At 37.5% G+C, this 22,170-nt stretch overlaps 1 protein-coding gene across 1 annotated transcript in view; it reads left to right on the top strand.

Annotated features, from left to right (window-relative positions):
- The window catches only part of FAM171A2 (family with sequence similarity 171 member A2), a 51,920-nt gene that overhangs the window by 5,392 nt on the left and 24,358 nt on the right, over positions 1-22,170 (top strand). Inside the window, exon 2 of the mRNA XM_081344314.1 lies at positions 18,556-18,783. Within this exon, the coding sequence (XP_081200440.1) occupies positions 18,556-18,783 (228 nt within the window). The remainder of the gene's footprint in view (positions 1-18,555; positions 18,784-22,170) is intronic.

Here is a 22,170-nt window from a genome sequence, read left to right as displayed (position 1 = left end):
TGAGTGGAATAATTATTTAATTGTCATATCTTTGAGGACATCCTTTAACTATTTTACTAATCTGTGCCATGAGATACTTTGATAAATGTGTTACTGATACTGAATTATATTATGTCCACATTTCCACAATCTATTAAGGAAAAATTCCATTGCTTTTTTAAAATAATGAGATAAAATTGATTTGTTCTTGACATTTTTATTGTAATTTCTTATCCTTTATACTTTGCTTTAAAGGTACTTGCAAATCAATCTCTTTTTGATCAACTTCCCATAAAACATTGTCATACTGACTAATCTGTTGGAGTTTATTTTTCTTCTTTCTGAAGAAGCAATAGTTTTTTCCTGTTATGTGGCCATTCTCCAGGATTTCTAAAAGATAAATATATAAAGGTTTAGTAAGACAATCAGCTGGTTCTTTTATTCCTCTAGGATTGTAATGGTATATAGGAGTGACCTTAGGTAAAGGTAAAGGTTCCCCCGCACATGCATGCTAGTCGTTTCCGACTTTAGGGGCCGGTGCTCATCTCCGTTTCAAAGCCGAAGAGCCAGCGCTTGTCCGAGGACATCTCCATGGTCATGTGGCCGGCATGACTAGACGCCAAAGGCGCACGGAACGCTGTTACCTTCCCACCGTAGTGGTCCCTATTTTTCTACTTGCATTTGTACGTGCTTTCGAACTGCTAGGTTGGCAGAAGCTGGGACGAGTAACAGGCGCTCACTCTGCTACGCGGCAAAGAGACGCTGCCAGGGAGCAATCAAAAAGGAGATGGAGGAGGAGCCCCAGTTGCTTAATAGTCAGAGAAAGAAACTTCTGCCCTTATTGACCTGGCTGTAATAAGAGATGATGGGAATTCTGTATTTGCAAACTTGGAAGATTCTGTTAATGTAGCTTTACAACAACATAGAAATAGTTTTTCTGCTCATGTTTTCCGTCTGGTTTACCTGGGAGAACTGACAAGGTTGCAGTTTATCTGATTTGAGAGATTTAAACTCAAAGGAAAGGTATTTTCTCTAATTTTCTATCAATGTCTACTTTCAATTTTTCCCTTTTATCCCATTCTTCACAATTCCTTGGGATACTTACTTAGTTTATATTGGAGAAAGCTGTACTCAACATAGAATTCAATTAGCTCTGCTTTTTTTTACTATTTGTTAGCATCTTTTCTTCCTCACTGAGCATCTGATATATTGATCTTTGTGTTTTCTCTCCTGAGCATACAGTCTTTGAAAAAGTTGGTTTTTTTATTTTTTTTAAATTGGTCTTTACATCCTAAGATTTAACTTTCCTGTTACTGGCTCTGCAGTACTGGATTATCTGCCTGTATTCTTCCTTCGTGGCAAGATTCTTGTTTTATTTTCCTTCTTGTAATCTTTCTCTTTTCAGATCTTCAACCAGCATTTTGGAGCCACATTCTTCTCTTCTCCATTCTTCTCAGTAGAATTGTTTACTGTTGAGCTCATCTACTTTAGGAACTCATTTTGAGTCCCTTCTGCTATTAGATTCTTCTGCCATGAATTCTAAATATTATTGCTCTGAGTTTATTAAAATCCTCTTTTCTGAAATCCAGAATTTGTGTTTAAGTAGACTTCATTTTAGATGCCCCCCCAAAAATCAAGATCTTCAGTTAACTGCTACTTCTACTACCTCAGCTAAAGAGACAGCCAGTTTAATGCAATTGCTTCAGGCTGTGAGATAGCCTGTAAAGTATGCTGTCTTTAATCTGCTCTATTGACATAACTGGTCTCTACTCTGCTTTAGTAACTAGGGCAGCAAATGATGGTTTTCTAATAGTTTATTGTTGGGCAAGTTAATGTGTAACAATTAATGCTTTTCCCAGCTGACATAAAAAAGCCCTATTAGTCTCTCCCACTAATATGAGCTGAAAAGGGGAAAGGAGGCAGGTTTTGTTATATGGCAAAGTGACAGGTTTAGCCATCTCCTAGGCAATCTGTGGCCTTTGGGTCATTTCAATATCATTTCAGAGGTATTTCCTTACCTAAACAGAAACAGAATGACACACGGACTTGCAAAAAGGCAGTGGGCACAGGAGCAACTTCTGACTCCCTGCCAGCTTCTCTATTGAGTTTCCTTGTGGGACGCTGATAGAGAGCACCTAAATCCTCCCTCCCAGTTCCCAATCCCTGCCACTTCTTCACCATAGTCACTTCTAAAGATCGAAAAGGACATCAGCTTCTGCTCTGAGAATAGGAAAAGCTCTACATACACACTGGATCAGAAAATCCCAAATTTATATGATGGGAATGAGAAGATACGCATGTGTCCTTCAAGAATGGCTAGCTAAGTGTCCTGAAGTCAAAATTAAGAGCTGTCTTTCTTGTTGATTAGTGTCAGGAACTCTATGTTCTCATGCATGTCATAATTAGTTGGAGCGCAGTGCAATTTCTTCCTCTAGTTGTGGGTGCCTCCTGCCTATTGCCTTCTCCTTCTTGACTTTATCTGATACTCTGCCTGTCACCAGGTTTGCATTCTTGACTATAGGGACAAGCACCAGAACTGCAAGCTTCACTGCTGCCATGTAATAAGAGGTTCAGTACTGATTGGGAGGACACTCTTTAGGGTTTATTAACTGGCAGCCAGACAGAAGGAAGGTTTTTAGAGACTGTCCACAGCTGTCTCGTGGGGATTCCAACAGACTGCCTGCCACGCCTTTTCTCATAGCACAACTTGTTTGGACCACAGTTGGCAAGAACGATGCATAGGAAAAAAAGAGCTGGATATATTGCCTGTAATGAACAACATGTACAATACGTAGAATGTAAGCTACCAAGCTTCTGTGTTTATAAAAGAAAATATAAAAGAAAGAATTGATCTACTCAAGCACCTGGAAAGGAATAATAAGCATAGGAGGGAATAAAGGTTGGGCAGAGTTCAAAGTGTACACTGTAGAGTTTATGACTCTGCCTCTATTTGAAGTATTATATGGGTATTTCAGGTAGAAACAACACATCTTTTCTCTTTCTTACTCACTGGAATGTGTCTATTCTATATAAGGACACACACACACACACACACACACACACACACACACACACACACACGTAACATATGTAACAAATTTCAGTGTGAAATTCATTAGTCTAAACCAGGGGTAGGCAACCTTGGCTCTTTTATGACTCATGGACTTCAACTCCCAGAATTCCTGAGTCAGTCCATGAGTCATAAAAGAGCCGAGGCTGCCTACCCCTGGTCTAAACTGTAATGAAGCAGAGCACAGCAGAAAAAAACTGCTTTATTTCTTCCTGCTCTGGGTTCTCTCATATACCCCATGACAAGAGCAAAAGAGTTCAGAATATGCTGCAAAAGTATGTTACATCTCATTAGTTCTATCTTAGTTAGTCCCATCTAATTGGAATCAATGGAACTGGCCTAAAATAAAGGAGTATTGTCTTCATACTTGCATACCGAGAAATGTCTGTCATTCAGAGGAAAAAATTAGAACAGATGTGACAAGAACCTATGCAGCTTTAATGAACTATCAAGGTTCATTTCAAACACATAAAAGATATAATATTCTAGAGATGAAAATGGAATTTTGCAGATGTAGTTTGTTAGGTTAAGAAACTTTATTTTATTACTTTATAGATTTTGATTTCAAGGGGAATCTTTCTCTGTAACAAATTATATTAAAAGGCATAAGTTTTCAGGAGGTGCAGCTCATTTCATCACATTCATAGAAGGACTAAATGGAGGATTTAAATTGGGATAACGAGACTAGGGAAAGGAGGAGGAAAGAGGAAGGAAGACAGGTTGGTTATGCAGATGCAAATTATGGGTGATACAGACTGCAAGTGATAACAGCTTACCAATTAGCAATTGCAATGAATTAAAGACATATTGTGTTTGTTGAGATGTTCTGATATTGTTTGGAACCTTTTGATGTGGGTCCAGCAATTTTATTCCTCAATGGTGCTTTTAAAATCTCCTGATTTCAAAAGCAAGTGAGCTAATTTTATGGAATTTCCATCACTACTAATGCACTTTTAAAGTGCAATGTTACATGAGCACATCACTTAGCAAAGGCAATCTTGACAGTCCCATGACTCTGCAAGTTGTTAAGCAAGGGCCTCACATAACTGACATGGGAAGAAGCAAAAGTCTCTGGCAAGCAGGCTAGTGGGCATCCCAGTGGGTAGGGAATGTGGACAGGCAATGCAGAGCGATCTGGAGTGTGGGTGGACAAGTGCCATAGGTAGGTACTAGGGAGTATGAGCAGCTGGATGGGTGGTTGCCACAGATAGGTGCTATAAAGCATGGGCAGGAGTTTGGGTAGGCACTATGAAGGGTAGGTGGGTGCTGTAGGCAGGCTATACAAAGCACAGGTGATCAGGTAAAAAACAGGTAGGAGCAACTTGCAACCTCTTGCTGGCTTCCGCATTGACTTTGCTTGTGGGAAGTGGGCAGGGAAGGTCGCAAATGATGATCATGTTACCATAGGACACTGCAACCGTTGTAATTGTGAGCCAGCTGCCTAGTGCCCAAATTGTGATAATGTGACTATTGGGATGTTGCAATGGCCTCAACTTCAAGGACCAATCATAAGTCCTCCTCTTTCAGCACTATTGCAATTTGAATAGTTATTGAACAAGTGGATATAACCCAAGGACTGATTGTACCAACTTTAAGACTGGTTATTCTTTATGATAAAAAGGTGGACAGGGCTTTTAAATCTCATATTCTTAGAAGTGCCTTGCTGCGTGTCTGGAAAAAGTATTATTATAAGTTAAATTATAAAATACCAATTTGGGGAATTCCCGGACATGCGATAGAAGGTGTATCTATGGGAGTGAGTTTGGATATCATTTCCTATAAGGAATTACTTAGATTGGAAGGGAATGAATGGCAACTTAAATCATTAGATGAGTTAAGACAAGAAAACATAAGTTACTCTTGGTTCCAATATACCCAATTGAAAGCTAGGTGGAAGCTGGATCAGAAGGTTGGCATCACAATTACAGATGAAAGTAAAACAAATTAGAGATTTAAATCGTGCGCATATAAAGAGGATATATAGGGGGGCGGAGCCAACTGTCAGAGCGGGCGGCTGTGTGAACGGAGCTCTCTCCACGCACAACCTCTCACCCAGTGTTCGCGGGGGCTTTTCGGAGCTTCAGGAGGTCCTGTAGGGACATCCGAAGTTGCAGGCAGCCCGGAGAACCTTCATGAGCGGCGGTTCGTGTTGAAGATCCGGAGAAAGTCTGATGCGAGCGAACCGGGGAGAAGGAGGCCAGTAATGGCCGACATGAAGATCTGACAGAGGGACGGAGCTAGCACGTAAGCAGCGGGACAACGGTAGAGCGGAGCTGACGGAGAGTGTATCCGAATATTAAATAGGAAGCGCTTGTGAAAGAGGTACTGGTTCGAAGTGGGGGCCTCATGGAGAGGGAATAAGCGGCGATAGAAGTCTTGAGGGAGGCGTTTGGCAAAAACAGCAAGGGAAAGAAAGCCGAAGACTATATGACTGCATTTTAGCTGGAGATAAACTACAACAGGTCAAAGTCTGAGCTTTGGAGCCTTAGAGACTGAACTCTGGATTGTCGGGCGTGGAAAGCGATCAGCTTGGTCTAGTCTGGTCTATTCTGGTAAATTTTGAATTCGTGAACTTTTGAAACTTTTGAAACTCTACTCTACTTGTCACGGGCGGCCATTTGATTTAGCAATTTAGTAACTGGAGGTTTGTTTAGTGGGACACCTACTGGTCTTTGACAGCAGAGGAAGACGGAAAAGGTGCCAATTTCTGCGCCGGAAACGGGGGGGAAAAAAAAAGAAGAAGAACGTGACTTTGAATATATTCATACTATAGAATTCTATTATATAAATTGCTTAGTTGGTAATAAGTATCTGGTGGTAACTGTTTTATATATTTTTTGTCATAGAGTTAAAAGGTTTATATAACACTCAGGGTATTACACATTGATAAAACGCTGCCATAATTGGGGAAACATGACAAGCATTTCGGGAGCAACTAAGCCTAGCGCTGGTAAAAAGGTGGCAGCACAGGGACAGGGGATGGCCTCAAGTCCCTCCAATCAGAAATCTATAGAGGATATGCTGCAAAGGGAAAGATCTAACTCGAATTCCTTTAAAGATTTACATGCCCTTTTGCAAAACCTACACGAGGCAATGGCCAAAAATCACGAGGAGATGAAGAGAGAAATAGGCCAAATAAGAAACGACACTGGTGAATTAAAGGGGAAGATCCAAGCGATAGATGATAAATTTGAAGGGATTCAACAACAATTAGTCAAAAATGAACAAAGACTTCAAGATATGGAAGCTAGAATGGAAAAAGAGGAAAAGAGAGTAGATGATTTAAATGAAACACTCCTTCAGGCTAATAAGGAGTTAGAAACAACAGTTATTTTTCTGGAAGCAGAAAAGGCTGCTCATTATCTACGCTTCCAAAACGTTCAAGAAAAAAGAGGGGAAGATCTGTTGGTCATGATGGCAGAACTGATGGCAAAGGCACTCGGTGTAGGGAAGGAGGAAATGCTGGCGGAAATTGATGAAACATACAGGGTCCAAACTAATTATGCGAGAAGGCACAACCTCCCAAAAGAAGTACATGTAAGGTTAGTTAAAAAATCAATTCGGGATGAGCTTCTGCATAGATCTAGAGAGGAACCATTAGAATTTCGGGGCCAACCAATCACCATCCTTAAACAGATACCTAAAAGGATGAGGGATCTGAGACGCGGCTATCAATTTTTAACATCTAAATTAATAAGAGAAAATGTAAACTTTAGATGGCTAACTCCAGAGGGTATTCTAGTTACGTGGCAGGATAGAAGGCATAGACTGGACACGATAGAGAAGGCAGAAGATTTCTATAAACGTCACTTCCATAGCCAAGAGGAAGCAGATTTAGAAGATCAAGATGGAAGGGAGGTAAGAGAAAGAGATACAATACGTGTGGCAATGGATGGGAAGATCTTAGCTACAGAGGATAGAAGGAACAAATCCGGTGAGTTAACAGAGAAACATGGAACTAGAGACAAGGAAGAGAGAGAGCCCCGAATCACGAGATCCACAAAAACCAGAAATAAGTAAGATGAAGGGAGGTGAGTGTAGTATTATGTCTGTGAATATTAATGGATTGAATTCGCCAGTGAAAAGGCGGAAATTTTTTAATAGGCTTATGCACCAACAATTGGATATCGTGGCAATACAAGAAGTCCATATAAAGGAACAACAAAAATATTTGTTAGTACAACCAAGAATAGGGAACCTATTCGTTTCCTTAGACCGATACAAGAAAAAGAGAGGAGTGGCACTATATGTAAACCCAAAATTGACTGCAAAACAAATTTATAACGATAAAGAGGGTAGAATACTGATAGTTGAGGTTATAATAAATCACAGGAAGGTCATGATGGTAGAGATATATGCCCCAAACCATAACCAAGAACAATTTTTCAAAACACTTCACAATAAGATATGTAGCATTGATTATGAGGAGATTTGTTTAATAGGAGATTTTAATGCTATCCTAGATACAAATTTGGATTATATGGGAAAGACGCTTAGGAAAAAGAAGAGAAGAACTCTACCGAGATCTTTTCTCAACTTGGCGGAGGAACTAAATATCCAAGATGTCTGGAGGGAAAGAAATCGTAAGGCTAGACAATATACATATTACTCCAACCGACATAGCTCATGGTCTAGAATAGACATGGTATGGATGACGAAAGAAATTAGTTCAGAAATAGACGAGGTACATATAGCGACAGGTACTTGGGCAGATCACAATCCTATTAAACTTATCTGGAAAGGCTCCAAAAAAATACCCAGATGGACGCTCCAAAGAGCAATTTTAAAAGAAGACGAATTCAAATCTAAGATGGAGAGAGAACTAAGTTTTTTCTTTAAGGAAAATAAAGCTATAGACACCTCAGTACAAAACAATTGGGATACAGCTAAGGCAATGATGAGAGGGGTAGCGAGGGCATATATGGTATATAAAAATAAGGGGAAAAGACAACAACGGGAAAGATTAGAAGAGGAATATAAGAGCTTAGAAGTTATACTCCAACAAGATCCACAAAAAGAGAATATCAAGCAATCTATGGATCTGATTAAACACAAACTTAACATTCTAGACAAAGAGAAATTAGCCCAACAATTGAGAAACACGAAACAAAATTTTTTTGAAAATGCAAATAAACCGGGCCGGTGGCTAGCATATAAATTGGGAAAACAAAAGGGGAAAAACTGGATTCACGAATTACGAGATGAGGAAGGGAGAATATTCCACCAGGAGGAAAAAAAAAAAATTATAGCCCAGGAATTTTATGAACGTTTATACAAAGAAGATAGTCAGGCAAGTGTGGAGAAAATGGAGGAATATTTTCAAAGAGCCAAACTACCCAAGGTCACAGAAGATACCAGAAATATGTTAAATGAGGAAATTCGACTATCTGAGGTGATAAAAGCTATTAATGCACAAAAGAATAATAAAGCATCGGGACCCGACGGTCTTCCATCAGAAATTTATAAAGAATTACAAAATATCCTAGCTCAACCCCTAGTGGAGGTATTTAACGCAGTATTAGAAGGCGCAAGGACGCCTAAATCTTGGCTAGAGGCAAACATAACCCTTATCCCGAAAGATAACACGGACCATACATTAATCCAAAATTACAGACCCATATCACTTCTTAACTCGGACTACAAGATATTTACATCAATTATAGCGGAACGATTGAAACGATTTCTGAATGATTTCATACACGCAGATCAGAATGGTTTTCTCACTAAGAGACACACTAAGCACAACATTAGAATAATATTAGATACATTGGAGTACTATGAATTACATAGCGAACAACAGATGGCATTACTTTTCTTAGACGCCCAAAAGGCATTTGACAACGTTAAATGGTCTTTTTTGTGCCAACAGCTTAGCTTTATGAATATGGGTGAAAAATTTATAAATATAATTAGGGCAATTTATGACAATCAGGAAGCAAAAATAATTATTAATGGGGAAGCATCTAGCAAGTTTCAAATTCAAAAGGGAACACGGCAAGGCTGCCCCCTATCACCATTGCTCTTTATATTGACTCTTGAAGTATTAACGAGAACTATAAGAAATGACCCAAAGATAAAAGGATTAACCATTAAAAAGGAAACCTTTAAATTGCAAGCTTTCGCGGACGATCTGGTTTTTATTATGGAGGATCCATGTCAGACGGGACCAAAGCTATTGGAAGAATTATCTAAATATGGTGAGGTTGCCGGACTGCGAATAAATAGAAATAAGACCAAGATGATTGTTAAAAATATGACCAATAAACAAAAAGGTAGTCTGGCCGGAATCATGGATATAGAAATAGTCAAGAAAATAAAATATCTAGGGATTAACATTACGGCTAGATGCACTTCACTCAAAAAGGATAATTATGATAATGTAGTGAACCAAATAAAAGGTGATCTGGAAAGATGGGGAAACCTAAAACTCTCATTATTGGGAAGAATCGCTGTCATTAAGATGAATATTCTGCCTAAAATCCTGTTTCTGTTTCAGAATATCCCAATTCAACTCGACTCTAAATTTTTTCGAAATTTGGATAAATTATCACTAAGTTTTATTTGGCAGGGGAAAAAACCAAGAATTAAATTGAAATATTTACAGGACACGAAGGAAAATGGGGGTTTTGGATTGCCAGACTGGGAATTATATTACCATGCCGCGGCCCTGAGCTGGATTAGAGAATGGGTAATCTTGAGAAATAGAAGACTATTAACTTTATAGGGTCACGATTTGCAATATGGCTGGCATGCTTTCCTATGGACGGAGAAACAAGGTCTTTTCTCGCATTTTCAAAGACATCGGATCAGGCAAGCGCTACTTAATACTTGGAAAAAAATTAGATCTCACAATTACACCAAAATTCCGGTCTGGCTATCCACCCTTGAAGCGATAGTTTACCCAAATGTTTGATTTGGGTAACATAATCTGTTTGATTTGGGTAACATAATCTCATACAAGGATATTCTGAATGAGGAGGGGGAATTGAAACTTAGGAATGAACTAGAATTACAAGGTATAAAACTCGATTGGTGGGCCTACTTACAAATCCAATCGAGATTTAGGAAGGATAAAAATGAATGGGGGATATATACCTCTGAAACAGCATTGGACAAAATATTATTGGGACCGGACTCTAAACAAATAAGGAATTTTTATAAATTACTTTTGGGATATAAGCTGTTTGAAGAGCAAGTGAAAGACCCCATGTTGACCTGGGCTAACAATTTAGGACATAACATCGACCTAGATACTTGGCAAACAATTTGGGATAGAAATAAAAGGATAACACTGGCCTCATCGTATAAAGAAAATTTATTTAAAATGTTTTACCGATGGCATCTTCCCCCAGCTCGCTTAGCAAAAATGTACACAACAGCATCTCCCAAATGTTGGAAGTGTTCTGAAGAGATAGGAACATACTTCCACACGTGGTGGTCTTGCAGTAAAACACAAAAAGTTTGGAGAATGATTTGGATTTGGCTGAAAGAAATATTGAATCAAGATCTGGAGTTTAGTCCAGAACTTTTCTTGTTGGGAATCACGAAAGAGAAATATCCTAAAGATGTGCTATACTTAACGATCCATATTATCACAGCAGCTAGATTATCATTTGCGCAAAAATGGAAAAAGAATGAGATCCCAGGACAAAAAGAGGTTATTAGGAAAATTTGGGATTGCGCTGAAATGGACAAATTAACTTTGGAATTAAAGAATAAAGATCAATCAGACTATTATAGAATTTGGAACAAATTGTATCTTTGGATGGATAAAAAGAAAGGTCTCTATTAGGTTTTACAGACTAGCTCACTGTTTTAAATATTGTGGTATTTTATCGATTTGTAATCTAAGTGTATTTAAGTGTATTTTTGATGTACATATATACATGTATATATATATATATTTAAACATTGTAGACAAAAAGGTTTGTCAGCTCGCTGGTACTGTGTCCAATGTTTTTAAATAATAAAATTAATAAAAAAAAAAGAGGATATATAATGTTTTAATTGAATTGCACTCGGAGACGGAATTAGTTACAGATTGTATGATAAAGTGGGCACAAAACATACAGGAACCAATTCCGCTGGATACTTGGGAGGTAATCTGGGTCAGAAATGTTAAATTTACTCAGGCTCAAAATTTAAGAGAAATTTTTTATAAAATGTTTTATAGATGGCATTTGGATCCCAAAAAGTTGTCCAACATGTATCCTAACCTACAGTCTAAATGCTGGAGATGTGGTAGTTTAGATGCTACTTATTTTCATATGTGGTGGACTTGTAGAAATATAAAACCTTTTTGGATTAAAATTTGGTGGAACATTCAAAAGAGTTTTAAGAGAAAGATAAAGTTTTCTCCACAATTGTTTTTATTGGGTATTGTTGTAGATTGTGATACTAAAGAAACCAATCTGATGTTGAACTTGATAACAGCAGCACGGTTAGTGGTGGGACAATACTGGAAGAAGGATAGTTTGCCTACTATAGAAGAATGGGTACTTAAGGTATCGAATCTTGCAGAAATGTCTAAGATTTCTGCTTATTTGAAGGATCACTCGCAAGAAAGATATATTTCAGTTTGGAGGAGATGGATAGATTATGTTCAGAATAAATATGGGACTAAAAAGTTCCATTTAGCTTATGAGTAGATTTTAGATTGTTATTAATTCTAGTATTAGTATTGATTATATTTTTGTTTAAGTTTTTATTATTATGTTTTTAATAATTTGAATGTATCTATGTTAAAGGGGAGTTAAAGCACATTACAAATTTGGTTAATTTTATAATGGATAATCTTAGTTAGAATATGATTATTATATCTATAACCCTGTATTCAGCTCTGGGAAGTGGGGTGGGGGAAGGGGGGTGGTTTGGGGTGGGTGGGTTTTGGGGATATGTATTGTAAAAAAATTTTTTTGTAAAACTCTTTAATAAAAAAAAATCAAGACTGGTTATTGCCTGGCAGATTTTAATATGTGTCCCCACTCATTCGTAATGTTAAGGTATAGAATCCTGTTAATTAGCAAAGTTGAAATCTCTTTCTAATATCTTCGTTCAAATTTTTCAGTTCTTTTGGAAGAAAACCCTGCGTATTAACTGATTCAGGATTGTCATACAGGCTTGGCCAAATTACAATTCTAAAGCAGAGAAAAGTGTTTGTATAATTTGGAGATAATATATGTGTCTGCCATGCAGAAGCAAAGGCACACTTTGAAGCATTGGACAGAAAGCATTCTGTGTCAAAGGAAGCAAGGGAAACAGCTTGGAGATAATAGATTAGGAATGATGTGGGGTAGGTGGGTGACCTGAATTCTGGTGCTGGTTCACTGCTATTGTAGTGATGCCCTTTTTAATTCTGTTGATACTTAACAATTTTGAATATTTTTGCAAAAATAGAAATGTTCAAGAATACTCGTTTCAGGGGGGGGAACTCAGTGTTTGTTCTTTGGGGAATCACTGCCTCTACCGACTTTCAAATCTCTTGGAAACTTTCTAGAGGTGATTTCAAATGAGTTTTATATTTATCAATAACTTCTTTATCAAAGAAGCTATAGTAATATCTGTCCTCTATTCCAGAGGTCAGTTTATTTCCTAAAATCTGATGTAATAACTGGATATAATATACTAGATGTATTTGGCCAATGTAGAATAGAGAGCAACAACAATTTCTCTTGATCTTGACACTATATTTCTGTAGATGCAGTTTAGGACTGAATTTGGTTTGGGGTTGTTATTTGTTTGCAGCTATATCAAACTATTGGTACTTGTTTAGCTTGTAATCTACCAAGATATAGTCTAATGCTGCCCGTTCTCTATCATGTATTTATTATTTTTATTATTTTACATTTATTATTTACAATTCCAATGAAAGTCATTGCATTTCTCATCTTTCTAGTTTCTGCCCATTGTTCCAGTTTGTTAAGATTCTCCTTGATACCTGTCCTCTGGGATGTTTCTTATCCCCACTGCCTTTTGGGTCTTCTTTCAAATTTTTTACAAATATGTTGAGCAGAACTAAGCCTAGAACAAAGTTCTATGATATGCCAGTTGGTGCTTCTTTCTTACTTGATGTGGAGCTATTGATGTAAAGTAAAGCTGTTTAACCACCTCAACATCTGTCTAGCATTAGCAGAGTCCAGCCAACAGTTTGACATCTTCTCTACTAGGATATCATGGAAGTCTTTGTTGAATGCCAAATCCACCATATTCCTGCAGTCAGTTGAACTGTTGCTGTCAAAAAGAAAGATCAGGTTGATTTGGGATGATTTGTTTTGATAAACCTATCTTACCAAGGAATACACTTTTATCTAAATGCTCACATATGAACCATTCCCTATACATCCACCATATGTTCTAAGCTGTCTCTCTTTTTTTATTGGAATTGTATGCAGTTATACATCCAATATCTTATTTTCAAGACATTCTCAGTTCTGCTGTTCTCCCTTTGATCTTTGGAATTCTGTCCATGGGATGGTATCTAGTACTTCTCTAAACTTGTTGAGATGAATTCTTCTGAAATTGGGAAATTTTCATTTCTCATTATGTAATAACCTGACACACAGGATGATACTTTGACTCCTTCCGTTTTTACCTCCTCAATTGGATAGAAAATGAAGCAGCCATCATCACCTCTGAGGAACTTTGACAACCTTGCAGCCTTGATCAAAATGATAGATGCCTGTCTTATCTGCCAATTCTAGATCTGGAAGATATTTTCCAGATCTTCTGCCTGACTTGTTGGTCTAGACTAGAGCATATAAGCTCTTCAATAACAGTGTTGCTTTCTTTTCCTCCTACTCCTCTTTTGACTGATATAATCATTTGCTTTCTCCTCATGGTTTTTTTTATTACCAACAAATCTGCAATCACATTGGGCAATTAGAAACCTTTACAAAAGAATCAGAAGCAGTCAAGAACAAGATTCCTTCTAATTTTTGATATGTTGGATATAGAAAAACATGTTTTGTGCAGCTTTTCCCAAACAAGTACAGATTTGTGCACAGCAAAAGAGTATATTCATATGTTGGTACATTTACATATTTCTTAGTTAAAATGTAGTATATAAACTAGAAAATATAATAGTATAACTGTAACACATATATTCTTAAATCATTTTTAACTCATCGTGACCGCCCCCTGCATTTTTCAGAAATGGCTTGCCAGTTCCTTCTTTGTCCATCTAGTTTTGTGCCTAAGGTGGGACTGGAACTCATAGTCTCTTGGTTTTTAGCCTGTTCTCTTAATCATTACACCAGATTGTGTCTACATATACATACTTACAGATTTTAACATAAGCTCACCAGTCACTAATAACTAATCAGTATTTTGTAAACATTTTTCCTGGCTATTGTAATCAACATTTTTAAAGGAAAAAAAAGTATTACACAAGAATATTTAAATAGCCCCTCTATCTTTTTCCCCATTCGTTCTTTCTTTTGTTGCATTTTAACCTTGTTAAACTTTAATTATTATTTATTTAAATTTTGATATTGGTATAAAATTAACAATGATCATGGACTTTGTGGATTTCAAAACTCTGTAGATATTAATTAAACTTTTATTTTTGAGGAAGGAGGGAAGCTCTGGGGTCACATCTGGCACCTCTCTAGCTGGGCATGATCTAGAGTAGTTGTATTGCAAGAGCAGGATTGCTTCCCTGATGTTCCAAGCAAAAGATTATTGTTGTTGTTGTTATACTTAATTTTGTGTGCATGGGTTTGATGTATAGTATGCACACATGTGTTCAAATGCACATCTAAGAAGGAAGATAGGCCAGGAATCGGCCAGCAGTCCCTTCCCCTTGGGGCTTCTTGTCTTTCCTTTTTCCTGAGTATTTCAAGCATGGCTTCATTATACTTTTTAAAATCTGCAGGAAGGGAAGGGAATCTTACATTGGTAAGGACGGATTAGTGAATCTTGAAAGATTTAATTTCAGGGGATGGTGGAGGAAGGTCCCAGTATTCCTTTATTCACAGGCTTACAGCATTACTATATCCAGGATGCAAAACTACAGAAGACGCTAGGTGGAAGCAAAGAGTAGAAGAAAATAGTAATCTTCTGCTGCCATCTAGAAGTTTATGACCCAGAAATGGTGGGCCTATTATTTGATCAAATACTTAAATCTTAATTAGAAAGTCTTGGGGAAATTACAGCATTGAAACATTCTGGAAATACTTTTTTCTCTGTAACTATATACTATATTGGAGAAGGGAGAAGACTCATCTACCCATTGTAAACACAGAATAATTAAAAAGTGTGAAATAATAAACAAAATTTTGCAGTTATGGTTAAGGAAACTACTGTTCTACCCCATGATTACTCCAGGGCTTGCTGAAAGATGTGACTTAGGTCTTGCTCTTGGATGCAGTTCCCATGGCAACAAATTCCAATAATAAAGAAGAGGTTATTCACATGCTACTATCTAGATCTAAATGTAACTTGAAGGGCGGGAAATACTTTGTAGGACAAATGAGGCTGTTGCCATAGTGATGGAAGCACAGCCTCAGAAATGGTGGAGATTGGGCTGGCACAAGCATTTCGACCATGGGAAGCCGCCAGGTGTTTGGGATGGCACAGAATGGATTCTTCTCAGAACAGAAATGCTGACACAACTTATTACTTGGTACTCTGCATGCTGTGCACTGCAGTTCTTAACAAGCATCATATTGGAACTTGCCAAGGTCTCAAGAGGTGCAGTCAGCCAAGACACTCTGCCTATCCCTTACTCCAGGCTAAAATCCTGGATGATTTACAAGAGATTGCAAAGTTTTTATTTATTTGCCAATTTATATGTAGGCTTTATCTGATGACCCTCAAGGTTTGCCTAATAGGCAAAAAATTAAAACACTCAAAAGTATATTAAAACATCAAAAACAAATCATAAGCAACCAACAGAGTATTACCTTAAAAATAACAAAAATAGTAAATAAAAAAGAGGTGGCAAATTGAATGAACATCATTAGAATACTCTCTAGAAAAGCTCAATGTTTAACAACTGTGAGGTTCCAAGAATCAGGATATGTAGAATTACATCTAAGCAGTTTTCTTTCTGGTTTCTCGGCTATGGTCAGAAATCTTGCCAAACTAAAACTATTTACATCATTAAAGATATACTCTGAGCTCCTTTTCTCCCAACCACACTATTTAAACTTCATTTCCTCTTGGCCCACTGGAATGCAGCCCCTCCTGGAATCCAGACTACATTCCATTACAGCAACCTGCTGAAAGCCTTCAAAGAGCGGACTAGCTTGTTCTCTGTAGGGAGTCAATTTGACAGCACTATCCTTGCCCTGAGAGATAGTGTCTTCTAGCTTCAGTTCCTCTTAGCTCCTAGAAGTGTGGGACCACAAGGAGTTTCTCCTCAATACTTTACCAGGGCAGAAGGCAGTGGGTGGGGGCTTCAGTTGTGCAGCTGAACAAATGAATTCTACATCCCTGGTAGTTGGTTTCACCTGCAGTGACCTCTAGCATTTGCTCACATTGGTAATAGGTTTACTTTCAAGCTAAATCAAAACAATTGATTGGTTTTCAAGTGCTACTGAAAACAGCTGTCTTAAAATAAAATCTAGATAAAGGATTAGTTGAATTGGATTTTGATTTCACCTGACTGTGATAACTGGAAATGGCCATGCTTCCTTTTTGAAAGTCCACTAGTTTCCCTAGCTCTCATTGCTGAAACCATTTTGCAGGACAATTGTATGGTTTCATTAGTCTTTCTTTTAAAAAACATTTTATGTGTTTTAACCCAATTTTTCAATGTCATGCTCTGTTGAAAATGAGTATAAATACTATATATGAGCATTAGTTCTCCTCATTTTACTATATTCAGCTGTTCTTGTCACAAAATGTAGACCTAGGATGGAGAACCTATAGCTTTCCAGATGTGCTTGAATTATAAATTAGTTTTCTTTCAGATGTTGCTGAATTACAATTCCTGGTAGCTTCCTCAAACTACTCAATTTTGAGAGATGGCTCTCAAAATTGAGTAGTTTGAGGAAGCTACCAGGAATTGTAATTCAGCAACCTCTGAAAGAAAACTAATTTATTATCCATTATTGAAACTATCTGGGGGATTTGGTTGTTGTTTTTGAAAATCGACATTGTTCAGTAATGACATTAAATTGCTGTTTGTGTGTTTCTGTGTGTATTGTTAAGTGTTACAGAATTGCAGTTTTTATCTGGATCTAGCTCATAGACATTTTGGGTTTAGTCTAATTGGGAGATGATGAGATTTGTACTTCAGAACCTCTAAAATCATCACATTGGGGAAGATGTGTAGATGTTAGATATGTGACATTGGAAAAGCACACATGCTTCTTGTATTCTGAAGTTATCTACATTTCTTACAAGACTGCTTGAGGAAAAGGTTCTGGAGGCTAATTATATCTGATTGTATAGCAATTATTGTCTCAGATCCCCCTTGATCCAGTGACTTCTTTTGAGCTAGGGTCTTGTCCCCAGAGAACTGAAATCCAGAGCCAATTGGAGTTGAATCCATATCTGTATTGAAAGATCTTTCCATTTGCACACAGGATGTAAAGGATATTTGAGGCAACCAGGCAGCAAAGTGATTTTTGCCACATGTGACCAATCATCATATTTCAGTCATAGAATGAAATGGGTTGATGTAAACCAGTCTTTCTTGATGTATAGAAAGTGACAAGAGATTCAATGAGACAAAACACATACTGGGGAAATAGAACAATTGAGTACTTTATTTTCAATTTCTATGTCTTCTTTACTAGCTCTGCTTCAGGTATTTGTTTTGCTTGTTTTGTGTCTGAAGTAATTTTCCTTTACACAAGTTCTTGATTATATTAAGGGTATGGAAAGTGAATAGACTTTGAAAATCCACTGGTTTGGGCTTGAGTTTGTGATCACTCTTACCCCTCTTGAGGAATTTATTTACTAAATTTAAACCTATCTTTTAATTGGGGTGCTTTAAAAATAGAATTGGAGTCAGAAGGAAGTCTATTCTAACTATAAATTGCTTGTTTATGAGACTGACAATGTATAAATTAAAACCTAACTTCTTGTGGTGTTCCAAAAGAATTAAAATGTGCAAATGTCAGCCACAAAATGCTGAAAGAAAAGCAGTTTCAATGAAGGAACTGAGAGATTGTATTGTCTGAGAAAATATATCCTATTTTGTCCCAGAAACAATAGGAGAAATATTGTTGTCAAACATTAGAGAAGCAAATAATGTATTATACTGGTATTGCTATTGAGTAACCAAATAAGAAGAAACTTTTTTAAAAAAACCCAGATGAAATTCTGTAGGTAGAAAGGAAGTAGAATATAGAGGCTGTAGAGGTGGAATGGAAGTGGATTGTTCCATATTAATGGCATATTTGTTATATCTCTAACACAATTGGATTTGGTAATACAATTACCAAAGATGATTAGAAAGAGTAATAAAAATGCATAAATATTCAAATCATGGAATAGTGGGAGGAAGATTTGTATCCTAACATGTACTTTTCTATGTCTCTCTCTCTTTTCTCCAGAAGTGGTGATCAAAGTTCAAGTCTACGAAAATGGAGATTTATCCCCACTTTCCCAGGCAGCTGTGGAAGTTTATGGCAACCAAACATCTTTAGCTTCAGGCAGCACTGACCATGAGGGTATCAGTATGCTCCCCATCAATTATCGTTTGGGCACCTGGGTCCTTGTCATGGCCTCCAAGCATGGCTTTGTTACAAACTCTGTTCCTTGGCGTGTCAACAAACTACCACGTGAGTGTTGGTAACCATTGATTGAAAGAACTTGGTGATTGGGAAATTTGTTGAAAGACCTGGGCGTGGTGTGCACTTCATGGGTGGATAACAAAAAAATACATCTTTTATCAAGATAGTTTCCAGTGTTGCAAGAAAAATGAAAATTATGAAGTTTAGTAAATATATGGAATGTAGCATATTATCTTCAATAAAAGAAGAGTACTTAATATTTTTCAGATATTTTAAGCAGCAATTTCTTGGAGACAGTAGCATCATCCCAGAACTTTGGCCAGTTTTCTCACTATTGCAAAAGTTAGATTTCACTGAGTTACATAAATTTCATATCAACATGTACGCGTCTTCAGAAAACTGCATGAGAAGTGTCTTAATATAAGAAAAAGGGAGCTTATTTAGATTTAGCAAACTTTATCTAGTCTGCATTCTGCTTCTCATAATGACCAACTGGATATTGATCTTCAGCTGCATAATAATGACTTAAGAGTTGTTCAGTGTTTTTCATATCATGTAGTTATTATGGCTAGTAATCATGGATGATGGAGTTATTTTCCATGGTCATGTGTAATATTCCATTAAAGCCATCTAAGAATAAAAGATACAGAGAACAAATTGACAAGTGTTATTCCATGTCTGTTCATCATCTGGAGCAGACATGTCAAACACAAGACCCGGGGGCCGGATGCGGCCCGTGAAGTGGTTTCATGTGGCCCGCGAAGCCATCCTGGAAACAGTGAGGGAATGGCCCCCTCTGCCTTGGCCCTGGCCCAGAGACCCTCCTTCTGCCAGAGACCCTCAGATCTGTCCCACTCCTGCCCAGGCCCCCATAGGCACCCTTGATGCGAACGATGTAGAGCTGGCCATGCCCACCCAATAGGCCATACGCACTCTAGCCACGCCCACCCAGTAGGCCACGCCCACCCAGGCCATACCCACCCGGCCCCTTGAGGGCAACCGCAATGCTGATGCGGCCCTCAATGAAATTGAGTTTGACACCCCTGATCTGGAGTGTGTTGTTGCATAATTAGATGGTTGGTAATCCCAGTGAGAAATAGCTGGTTGTATAGTGATAAAAGTATTGCTGTCATCTGGCTTGGACAAAAATGGCCTGGAGCTAGACTGGGATTGCTGTTGCCTTAGTATTTATTGGAAGGCTGCTTGCAAAGAGTCAGAAGATTGATATAGATAGTGGTTTGTTGAAATATCAATAGTTATTTATGAATAGAGAAGAGGAGAAAGAAAATAGAATCAATAGTAAGACAGGTTTGAAGGCACACACAACACTCCTAATATATCGCAGCTAATATCATATGAAGTATAATGTTCCAGTAGTAGGCTGAGACAGATCTCATATGGTTTTAAATTTCACATTGATACCTTTCTCAAGCTGTTTTAAGTAAGACTTTATTAGGAAATACATCCATAATTTATTTTCCAGGCCAGAATTCAGTCCTCTGTTACAAAAAATCCTTGTACAGAATGTGCATCTAGACAAGGGCAAACTTTCATTCTTTTACCAAGTTTGTAACAACAACTAACCAGAGGTACATATGCAGGGGAGGTAAAAATGATGTAAAAATGGTAGGTGCAAACAGGTGATCAAAACCCTGTTCTTTTTACATGTGTGATGAATGTAATTCACATTAAAAAGGATGTTCCTCTGATTGCCCTGTTTAATCTACTTGACACTCCTACAAGAAACCCATATTGCAGGAAAACAGAAAAGTGTAGCTGTCGAGAAACCTTTAACCTTTTTTAAAAAATTTAATTGTTATTTAATTAAGAAAATCCTTTCCTTAGTGATAACTTGGTACAATATCTATTGTCTGGGATTTAAGACCGCAAGTAGTCCTTGACTTAAGACCAATTTGAGCACAAAATTTCTGTTGCTAAACAAGACAGTTGTTAAGTGTGTTTTGCCAAATTTATGGCCTGTCTTTCCAGTTGTTAAGCGAATCACTGCAGTTGTTAAGGTAGTAACACATTGTTAAGTGAATTTGGCTTCCCCATTGACTTTGCTTGTCACATGATCACAAAAGGTAATCACATGATCCCAGGACAGTGCAACCATCATAAATCATGCCAGTTGCCAAGTATCCAAACTTTGACCATGGGGATACTGCAGTGGTCATAAATGTGAAAAATGGTCATAAATTCACACTTTTCAGTGCTATTGTATCTTCAAACGATCAATAAAGAAATTGTAAGTCGAGGACTACCTGTAAATAAAGAAGACCAGGCAGTCTATTTTTTCCCCAGCAGTTTTCTCAAAGGGGTAGGATTGGAGGATGTGGAGATGAAGTGGTCAAGATCTTTGGACTTCTAAATCATTAATCAGTTGCAGCATCTAATAGTCTGCCAGTTTTAACTCCTTGGTGCTGCATTTCGGTGGCTGGGACTGTGTAGGAATATTATGTACCATATATACTCAAACTTAATCCCTTCTTGAGCTACCTAACCTGATCTTGGATCTGATGTTGGTTTGCCCTGGTCTCCTTGTCAGTGAATTTCAGTGTCCACTTTGCCCAATCAGAAGCATCTTAAGATTTTATGTCTTTCATGATATCTATATCCTAGCTAGCATCTGGCCCCCCATGCATGTAATCATACTGGATTTAGTTATTTGTGTGGAGGTGATACTGCAGTGTGAATGCAGCTTTCTTTGGTATTTATAATGGACAGATTACTCTCAAGTTGGTGGCTGTTACAAACAGGTGAAGATATGAGAAACTGATTAAAAAGACTTAACCCTGGTGCTTGGAAATCAGAAATGGAGAAATCCTTGACACAGGTCAAACCGACCTAGGAATAGAGTCCATTTAAATTCCTAAATAGTGATGATTATATTTCTTTGTGTATTTGTTAATCATGGATAAATTCAATCAGTTCCATCTAAGATTGAATGACATACTGATCTAATTTCAGCAATCCCCAATCTTGCAATTATGAATTATTTTCAGTTTGTAGAACATAAAGTTATTAATGAAAGAAGTACTGGTCCAATAATTATCAGTGCCTCCTTTAAGATTGCATTAAAGATATTTTGTAAGATCCAAGGGTTCTGTGCAATCATAAGGTAGTCTAAAACATTCATTTTCTGGAAAAGATAACTGGGAATATGATGGCTCTGCAACTCCAAATGCATCTAGCTGATTCTCATTATCGGAATCCATTTCAATTAGACGTTTAATTATTATATTGAAACTGCAATTTTGCTATATCTGAATCTCGCAGTAACTTAATACTAATCTTGGTATTTTATGGACTATGTAATTGGATTGGGCCTTGGAGGCAGAGTCTTCCATTGTGACCCTGGTCTCTGTGTTGAATGAATGCTGAAAGGTTCAGTCTTGAATATTTGAAATTTGATCAAACGAAAGGGAAAATATC

This window comes from Vipera berus, assembly GCF_964194415.1.
Source record: "Vipera berus genome assembly, chromosome: Z".
In the NCBI taxonomy this organism is placed as follows: domain Eukaryota; kingdom Metazoa; phylum Chordata; class Lepidosauria; order Squamata; family Viperidae; genus Vipera; species Vipera berus.
This window is presented reverse-complemented; position numbering and strand designations above follow the sequence as displayed.